Below are 9,878 nucleotides of genomic sequence, written 5' to 3' on the forward strand. Positions count from 1 at the left end.
AGGCCCATCCAGGACACAGGCTCTCCCCCACGCCCCCCACAAAAGGGGAAGATAATGCTGCAAATGGGGTAGCACTGTTCTCTTGATCACTAGAGTCTATGGTCCTCACGCTTCTTGAGTCAAGGGACCACTGCTGCAGACAGAAGGGGGCACCCCACCTGACTTAGGTAGCCACCTTTTCCATCACCCCCAGTTGAAGTTCTAACCAGTGGGCCACTAGAGCTTGAGGTGCTACCTCAAAATGCTGATTTCGCATGAAGCCCAGGGCCTCTTTAATCTTCTGAATTGTGCTGGGCCCTTTTCGACTGAAGCTGCTGGTTGGCTGCCCTCGGTCTAGGTAATCACAGCTTTCCTACAGTCAGAAGAAAAAAGAAACAGCAACGACACCATTACTTGCTCTGTCTTACCACACACAAAACTGCTTCTTGTCACAGGATGATCTTCTCAGATTAAATCTAGAAAAATCTCCCTCACATACCCGCACACACATGCTATTCTATACTAGGCCCACAGATGTTTGGGGCAGGAGAAGCAGCTCCTCATCCTAATGAAGTAGCTTCTGGTTCATGTCAAAATATAGTATCTTTTTTTGGGTACCTGCAGAGAAATGGTTGGTGTGGCAAAGGCATTCCTGTAGATCCAGTCAGCCTCTTCTTCCAGTTCATCATCTTCAGCCCCCTTGACAGAGATGGAACGGAGCTGCAGGGGATAAGGCATCAGCATGAGACTGACTTTATCTCGTATCTCACGTAGCAAAAACATGCACTACTTCTGGACAAAAACGTGTGCTCCAGAGGCACACGTTTCCAGTACCCGGAAGAGTGTTGTCTGGCAAGAAGTAGGCATGTTGTGTATTTACTCAAGAAAGAGTGCCATTTCAGGAACCATAAGCCACCGGAGAGTCTATGTTGAGCTAGACTTCCTGTACGCCTGGTCAGATGGGGTTCAAAGCCGACTTCCTGTATAATATTTTTTGTTCCTTTTTTGGCTGCACTGCCCCAACGAGGGATGGAACCCGCGCCCCCTGCAGTGGAAGCATGGAGTCTTAACCAGTGGACTGCCAGGGAAGTCCCTCTATATACCATTGTTGTTAGATTGCTGCTAGATTGTTTCTCTGCTATAACTCTTGTACCAAGGAGGCTCAGGGCAGTTGATGACAGTTCAGCAGAAGGACAGACACTAGTGCTTCCTTACCTGGAACCTCTCAGGCAGGTCAGTAGCTCGGATTTCATTGTCCTGATCTGTGAGGTGGCTGCTTTCCAGCTCACTGGGCTCATACATCTCGAAGATGCTCCTGCGGCTCACACGTTTCTTGGTGGTCTTCTTGGGGCGCACTCGGATCTCACCCTCAGCCTCATCGTCCTCATACTCATACTCTTCCTCCAGTTCTTCATCATACTCATTATATTTCTCAAATTCGTCATAGTCAAAGTCCACACCAAAAATCTCCTGGGCTTCTTGCAGGGCCCTGTGGGTGAGAGCAAAAGGCAGTTGGCCCAGATTCTGGTGAGAGGAGACAAATGCAGCCCCTGCAGAGATCCTGTACCTACCCCAAGGGGACTAAAAAGGTTAAGAGAAATGTAAACCAAAAAAGCATATTCACTGCAGAGGAAAGGTTTAGCTGGGGGATATTTCTGGGGAAACCATTATTTATTGAGATTAAAAAGCCCATCTTTGGCACGTGCCAGTGACAAGGATCAAACAGCAACAGGGCACATGGGTTCATATCACGCTCAGTGGATCCATCTTCTGCTAAGACATTATAGTATTCCCTCAGAGCAAAAGCTTTCTAGTAACAAAATTATATTTAGAAGACTAATAAATAAACAAATGAACATGTAGCTGCAGGTGGAAGAGACAGGCTGGATCCTTGCCTGTGTGTGCCTCCACCCTCATCCCACCATGGCCCTTGAATGCTGAGAGAGCTATCAGAGCTTCTAGAAGCAGTCCGACATCACTGCCTGGTAAAGGATATTAGAGGCAGGGAAGCAAAATGGCTGAGAGCTGACTGTTCCATTTTTAGCAGAGGCCTCTGACCTCCTCCTTCCTGCCCGGGTCCACTCAGATGCCCTGATCAGCACCTCGCGCCAGACCCCACTCACGCATCAGTGTATCCAGGAAGCTTTTTCCGCCACTTAGGTTTTTTCAGTGGTTGTCCATCGTCATCCACAATGAAGTCGTCAATGTCTGGATAGGGAAGGGAAGGGTTAGTGCCCAGAGGCAGGGGATGAGCCAGGACTGAATGGCTTTAGTTCCTACTGTAGGAGTGGTCGGTGAGGAGAAGAGGAGACAGGTTCCTGAAAAGGAACTTCTTTGTGTCAAATGCTGGGGGCCAGCAGCTGAACAATGGTCTCCCATTCTATTCTTCGGGGTAGGAAATCCCAACACCCCGCCCCAAACTGGCTTCCCTGACTAATGCCACATACCTGACTCTTCATCATCTTCCTCCTCCTCCTCTGGAGGAGCCATGGGGGCCTCCACGGCCTCCTGCCCTTCTTCCCCTTCCCCATCCTGAAAGATCTCCTCTGCAATAGCTTCTTTTTCATGTTCCTCCTTGCCATATTCCTCTTCGTCATCGTCCTCATCATCTGACATTTTTTTGACACGTCGGTATTTTTGCTAGGGGTGGAAAACCTGCCTCGTCAGGGTCTGAGGGAACTGGCATAAGGATCCCTGCTCTCCAGTCTCACTCCTATTTTCCCACCCCAGCTATACTGACAAGGGAGATGGGAAAGAACACATCAAGCACGCCCCAAGGCCCACCCTTGAAACTCTGACAAACCTTTAACAGGCACCCAGAACTGGCTCCACAGCACAATGACACTGAGCCACTTTCTCCTCGCTGACATTCCCCAAACTGTTCTGGATGTGCCTCCTCCCCCCAGAGTCACTGAATTTCAAGGGCTTCTTCCTTCACCCCCAAGGACAGAGACAAAAAGGGAACTTACTCCTCTTTTGACTTTGACACCCAAATTCTCCTCAATGAGATCAAAATCATCATCCTCCAAGCGGTCGTCAAAAGATGCTAGAGAAGACAGAGTGTTGCCCATGGTGATGGGGAGGCCCCTTCTCCACTATGACTTCCACCCCAGCCTCACCTGACCTGAGGAGAGGCTACTCACTGCGTTTTCTCTTCTTGTGGCCAACATCATCTTCTGAATCACCAGAGTCACTACCCTCATCCTCCTCCCCTTCATCTTCATCGTCATCGTCATTGATAAAGCCTTTCAGGTTTCCTTGTTCATCCTGATCATCTAGGTTCTCCTCCTCCTCCTCCTCATCTGGAAAACATGCATGTTTGAGGCATGTGGTTTGGGAAATAGGCTGGGGCTGGGGCAGGGCCACCTGCTTAACTGTTATTTCTCATCTGCTCTGAACCTAATGACCTGGATGCCATGTTAACTCTTCTGCCTCATCTAAAGTTACAAAAAACATGACCACTGACTTCGAGCACCTTCTGGAAAGGAATATCTCTTTTCCACATTCACCATCTGTATTTAGGCAAGATGAGCTTTCTAATTACTTTGGCTCGTCAAAATCATTACTAGAGGCTTTACAGCCACCAGTAACCTTTCTTTTCCTCTCAGTTTATAAACTCAGTAGCTATATTCCTCCTTTCATCCATAATGCTTTTCAAGAAGCTTGCATTTTCCTTTCTGTCTCTAAAGCCATTTCATGGTTCCACTCTGCTGATGATCCTAATGGTTGGATGTGGACAGAGAACTTGGAAACTGGGTACATAAATACCAACACTGCTAAGTCTCTAAAAGAGCGAAACATTACCTACGTATTTATTTATTGGTTTACTGTCTGTCCCCTCCCACTAATGTAAACTCTACGATAGCTGGGACTTTATGTTGTATTCCTAGTTCTAGGCATAGTGCCTGGCATACAGCAGACAGATGTTCAGTAAATATTTTCTATGAATGACTGAAAATTCTCAAGCTGGTACCTCATGTGTGATAACTTCTGTGCTCAGCCTGAGCCTCTCATCAGCAAGAATCCAACTATCCAAAGCTTAGCAATACTGGGGAGAAGCTTGAGGCTGGGGCTTCCTCACCGTCATCCTCCTCTTCTACAAATTTCTTGGTGACCCGGGGCACCACCTCGCCTTCATCATTGTACTCTTCCTCTGACTCCTCGGCCTCGCTTTCCACAAAATCAGACATTGCTGCAGCTTCTCACGGCCTGCCTGAAGACGACTAGGGAAGGAAAGGAGTTGGGGGTAAAAAATGAGACAGAGGACCTTTAAACATTTCCACAGAAAGCATTCAGCTAGGTGCCACTGATGTGCCCAATCATTTCTACCTGGGAGGAGACAGTAAGAATCAGATGGCTCCATCTCTTCCATTATCCATTCCTCTCACAATTGCCCCTCTCATGTGTACCTTTAAAAAAGCAATTATACTGGACTGCTCTGTATATACCATCTTGCTTGTCCAAAGAGTTTTATCGCACTTACCATTTGGGGACAGAAACAGGCAGACGAAAAAATTAGTGTAGGAATAATTATACAGGTAGGGATACGGTGTAGTGAGATTATATGACTCACTCATAAGTTTGGGAAACAATAATTAAATGCCAACTTAATGACAGGAACTTTCATATACACAATCAAAAGGAAAATCCTTTTCGACAGATTAAACAGCATTTCATGAAGTTGAGCCCACTTGTGTGAGTAGTGGTTGGGAGCATTTGGGTAGAGAAGTGGCCTCTTCAGAAACATTAGAACCACAACTCTATTGTGACCATTTACCTCCCCAGCAAAACAAAAAACCAAAAATACAAAAAGCACTTTGAAAGAGACTTCCATGGCCTACAAATTAAATGCAACATAGTTAAATACAAAAACTCCTGGGCCTAAGAGTAGAGATCAAATCCTGGCCCCACCATCTACTAGGTATATAAACTTAAGCATATTATTGAACATGCCTGAATATCAATTTCTTCATCTGGAAAATGGCAACAGCGTTACCTACCTCGCAGGGTAGTTAAGAATATTACATGACATAGGAGAAAGAACCTAGTCTACTATTTCAAAAAATGCTGAGTTTACATTTGAATCCTGGGCATAATTTTCCTCAGCATTCTGTAATTTTGTACCAACCAATCCCAACTTTGTCTTCTACTTTCCCACTGTCAGATGCATCCAAAGTCTGGAAATGGCAGTGGAGAACCACAGAACCATGACATGGAGTTTCCTGGGCTTTAAAACACAGCACTGGGACTTCCCTGGTGGCACAGTGGTTAAGAATCCGCCTGCCAATGCAGGGGACACAGTTTGAGCCCTCGTCTGGGAAGATCCCACATGCTGCGGAGCAACTAAGCCCATGTGCCACAGCTACCGAGCCTGCGCTCTAGAGCCCGCGAGCCACAACTACTGAGCCCATGTGCCACAACTACTGAAGCCCGCACGCCTAGAGCCCGCGAGCCACAACTACTGAGCCCATGTGCCACAACTACTGAAGCCCGCACGCCTAGAGCCCGTGCTCCGCAACAAGAGAAGCCACTGCAATGAGAAGCCCACGCACCGCAATGAAGAGTAGCTCCCGCTCACCGCAACTAGAGAAAGCCCGCACGCAGCAACGAAGACCCCACACAGCCAAAAATATAAAAAACAAAACAAAACAAAAAAAACACAGCACTGATCACACAAATCATAGCATCAAGATTCCATTCTGGAATCCTGAAGCTGGCTGCTGATCAACTCAGCACCACTCCTCACCCTGTCCTGAATTACGGTCCATTGCATATGTCCATTTTCTCCACTTAGACTATAAGCTTCTGGAAGTCAAAGACGATATCCAATTGAAGGGCTAATGAAAACATAAATGGCAATATAAGAGGCATTACATGGTACTTTATTCTGTACCAGATAAGCTGTTTCCCACTAGGTGCTCTATACAAAATAGAAACTGCTAAGTATCTATTAAATAGATTACTTACTGTTTCATGTCTTCCCAGTTAAAGATGGCAGTGGAACTGGAGAGAGAGGAGGGTGGCTAATGGCTACCTCAAGTGGTCTAAGCTCTAGAAGGAGGCTTAAGTTCTGTGGCTCTAATTCTCCTGAAAATTACCCTTACTGATACCAACTGATACCATAACCAATTAAGATTAATTGAGCTCAAGGAAATAAAACTGAAGGTACTAAGTTCTGGTGGAAAAGGAGGGTCAATGACATGGTCTTATGTTCAATTTTAGGCTGAGGTTTCAGATGCCATTCTTTTCAAACTGTACTGAATGCCTACCAAGTACAAACACTCTGCTAGGAGCTGGGGATTTGAAGAGAAACAGGACTGTATGTTCTCAAGGAGTTGATGTCTAGTAGAGGGCCAAATAAGGACCTTAAAATAATTTCATGTATTTTGACATATATGTAGAGCAGACACAGGAAGAGAATTGGAAAATGAACAAACCCACAAAACCCAACCAAAACTAATATAGGCCTTTCCTGGGTACTTTAAGCAATTAAAAAAAATGTGCCCTGAGGAATATTTTTTGCACACCTACCAAGTTCCAGATACTTAATAAATGACCTATTAACCCCTACAGTGTCCTAGGAGTTACAGCACACTTCTCTCTCCATTCAGCAAAGGAGGAAATAGACTCAGAGATGAAATCACTTGCTCAAGGCGACACAACTGTCAACTGCAAGAGGTGAGATCTGAGTTAAGGTCTGTCTGACTCCACAGAAACAGCTGTTTCTATCACATCAGTAGTTCCCAAAGTGTGGTCCAGGGATCACCCCTCCTTTCTCTCATGAGTGTACAGTGGAGTTTTCCAGAGGTTATACGACATGTAGTATCACAACAGACTGAATGCAGAAGCAGGTAGGAGAATCCAGCATTCCTTTATTAAGGCAGACATTAAAAGGTTTTGCCAAAAACAAAACAAAACAAAAAAACCCAAACCCAAAACCAAAACAACCCCCCCCTCCAAAAACCCAAACCCCAAAACAAACCAAAAAAACCCAAAAAACAAAAAAAAAACAAGAAAACCCCCAAACAACGTCACTCTTCTTACTACGTTTTTTGTTTTGAAGATTATACTTGTTTTTCATAAAACGTGTTATTTATGCTAAAATGTAATGGGCTTATTTTTTTTCTCAGCTTTATTCATGTACAATTGGACCCTTGAACAACATGGGTTTGAACTGCGTGGGTCCACTTCTATGCAGATTTTTTACCCAGTAAATATAGTATATCTGTATTTTCATTTTACAGATCTTTAAATTAAATGTGGGAAACCGTTTGTGTTTGATTAGAGATCACAATATGTGGAATCAAAAGAATCAGGGTTTGAGTTTTGATTCTATCCAAATTGTTTCAGCTTCCTGCCCTTGGGTGAGTCATTCATCAATTCCTTTGTTTTTGAGGCAGAGATAGCCGTGTGTGGATTGTGAGGGGAAGAGAGGTGGGTCAGCACATCAACCCTGTGTTATCCAAGGGTCAACTGTAATTGGCATATAACATTGTGTAACGTTAAGGTCTATAATGTGTTGATTTGATATACTTGTATATTGCAAACAGGCTTATTATTATGTTAAAATGAATTAACATTCATCTATTTAGTCATTATTAATTTAGTTTAGAAATTAATCTTAATTTCTAATCTGGTTAACATCTATGTATATAAATCTCAAACATCAATAGATATAACTCACATTAACAAAATGTCTTTGGAATCTTAAATTATCTTTAAGAGTATAAAGGGGTCCTGAGATCAAAAAGTTTGAGAGCCACTATACTACACCATTGTATAGGTACCACAGGGTGGTGATACAGGAAGCCTTGGGTTAGATTGATGCCCTTTCCCCCGCAAGATCTGTATCCTTAAGGTCATTCAGCCTGAGTACAGCCAAAAGTGAATACCTAAAACTTCTGCCGATTAAATGTGGTGCTCTAATTTTAATACTGCTCTCTTTCAGCCCTGAACTGAGTCATTAAAAATAGATTTGGGTCCAGCAGCCCCCACAGATAGCTTGCTTTAATTAGGCTATCAGACCCACAAATTCAGTCTTGTAAGGCCTCAACATCTTCACACTAAATGTCAGCTCCTCCAGACCAGATGTCCTACAGCTACTTAGCAGAGAGAAACAGACAGCCTACCTGATGAAAGCACAGCTTTATTCTGTTCTGTGGGCAGCTGGTGCTCTGTGCTGCATGCAGCTTTCCTCCCATTCCCTAGGTTAGCAATGAAGTACATGCTGTGCTATAGCTGGGGAATGCCTCCGATCTAACTCACTGCCAAGACTTCTAGTTAAAATAGCTTGTGCCAGAAGCAATCCTGATTTGCTGCAACTTGGGGGAGCTAGATGTGCAAAGGTTGCTGCAGCAGCACTGCAGGCTGAGGTTGGCAAGCAGCAACTATTCCAGAACAAAAACACAATTTATTAGTATGTGATTATCATTAATATATGATATCTGAGTCTGATGTCATTTGGATTTTGTATTTAGGACTTATGCTCCTGAATTTTCCCCATATTCAGATTGTAAGTTAAATCTGCTACTGAAATAGATCCAGAAGGGGAGTGGGGTGGTGAAAGGGGAAGGTTTCTCCAGGCGGACGCACAGCTGCAGTACAAGATGTGGCTCAAAGGGACAGGCTGGCGGTTACCATGACATTCTCTGGAAGAGGAATGGAGCTGGGATCAGATTGCCACAGGGGAGGCTCTCCACAGTCCCTCCCTTTGAAAAAGATGATGTAGGAGGCAATTAAAAGGAGACCAGAGCAAAAAGAGATGTCTGTTAATTCCCTCCACTGGCAGCTTCAATTAACGTTTACAGTTTTGTTTTTTTAGGGTAAAGCTCTGTGCTGGGACTTGGGTATATAAAAATTAGTAAAACATGCTTTTGACCCTAGTGTTCATATTCATCTCACAAAAAACTTGTAAATAAAGTTATGACAGGGGCTTCCCTGGTGGTGCAGTGGTTAAGAATCCGCCTGCCAATGCAGGGGACACAGGTTCGAGCCCTGGTCCGGGAAGATCCCACATGCCGCAGAGCAACTAAGCCCGTGTGCCACAACTACTGAGCCTGTGCTCTAGAGCCTGCAAGGCACAACTACTGAGCCCGTGTGCCACAACTATTGAAGCCCGCACACCTAGAGCTGGTGCTCTGCAACAAGACAAGCCACCGCAATGAGAAGCCCGCACACCACAACAAAGAGCAGCCCCCGCTCATCGCAACTAGAGAAAAGCCTGCGTGCCGCGATGAAGACCCAACTCAGTCATAAATAAATAAATAAATAAATAAATAAATAAATAAAGTTATGACAGAGCACAATAAATGTTTTATGGTAGTTACATACGAGGACTATGAAAGCAATATTAAGACAGAGGTCAGAGAATGCCTCAGAAAAGGTGATGCCTGAGTTGAGAGGAGTTAAGAAGATAGTCTGGGGGGCTTCCCTGGTGGCGCAGTGGTTGAGAGTCCGCCTGCCGATGCAGGGGACACGGGTTCGTGCTCCGGTCTGGGAAGATCCCACATCCCGCGGAGCGGCTGGGCCTGTGAGCCATGGCCGCTGGGCCTGCGCGTCCGGAGCCTGTGCTCCGCAACGGGAGAGGCCACAACAATGAGAGGCCCGCGTACCGCGAAAAAAAAAAAAAGAGAAAAAAAAAAAAGAAGATAGTCTGGAAAAAGGCAACATGAGCAAAGGCTTAGAGGTCTGACAGGGCCTAGTGATCTGGAGAATAGCCGTAGAAGTCTGGTGTGGAGTTTAAACTATAAGACATTCTGCATTTGATGAGCAAGAGCCTAGGACTACTCCAAAGGTGTTCACAAATGACTACCCAACTTGGAACACAAAAACCTAAGAGTTTAATAAACAAAAGTATTCAGAGTCCACTCAAGACAAGTTCTTTTAAATTTGGGATTCAG

The 9,878-nt window shown here is 44.9% G+C and overlaps 1 protein-coding gene across 3 annotated transcripts in view; it reads right to left on the minus strand.

Moving 5' to 3' along the window:
- SUPT6H (SPT6 homolog, histone chaperone and transcription elongation factor) overlaps positions 1-5,835 on the minus strand; it is a 31,674-nt gene extending 25,839 nt beyond the window's left edge. For 2 of the 3 annotated variants that reach the window (XM_028485032.2, XM_028485034.2), the window contains exons 1-9: positions 5,726-5,835; positions 4,061-4,202; positions 3,123-3,281; positions 2,949-3,025; positions 2,427-2,619; positions 2,103-2,187; positions 1,195-1,468; positions 598-699; positions 236-352 (exon numbers count right to left, since the gene is read on the minus strand). In XM_028485032.2, the coding sequence (XP_028340833.1) occupies positions 236-352; positions 598-699; positions 1,195-1,468; positions 2,103-2,187; positions 2,427-2,619; positions 2,949-3,025; positions 3,123-3,281; positions 4,061-4,169 (1,116 nt within the window). In that variant the 5' untranslated portion in view covers positions 4,170-4,202; positions 5,726-5,835. Of the gene's footprint in view, positions 1-235; positions 353-597; positions 700-1,194; positions 1,469-2,102; positions 2,188-2,426; positions 2,620-2,948; positions 3,026-3,122; positions 3,282-4,060; positions 4,203-4,308; positions 4,332-5,725 lie in introns of those variants that run through there. The other variant, XM_028485033.2, reaches the window with a different exon arrangement.
- Between the last annotated feature and the right edge of the window lie 4,043 nt (positions 5,836-9,878).

Source organism: Physeter macrocephalus, unplaced genomic scaffold (genome assembly GCF_002837175.3).
Source record: "Physeter macrocephalus isolate SW-GA unplaced genomic scaffold, ASM283717v5 random_353, whole genome shotgun sequence".
NCBI lineage: Eukaryota > Metazoa > Chordata > Mammalia > Artiodactyla > Physeteridae > Physeter > Physeter macrocephalus.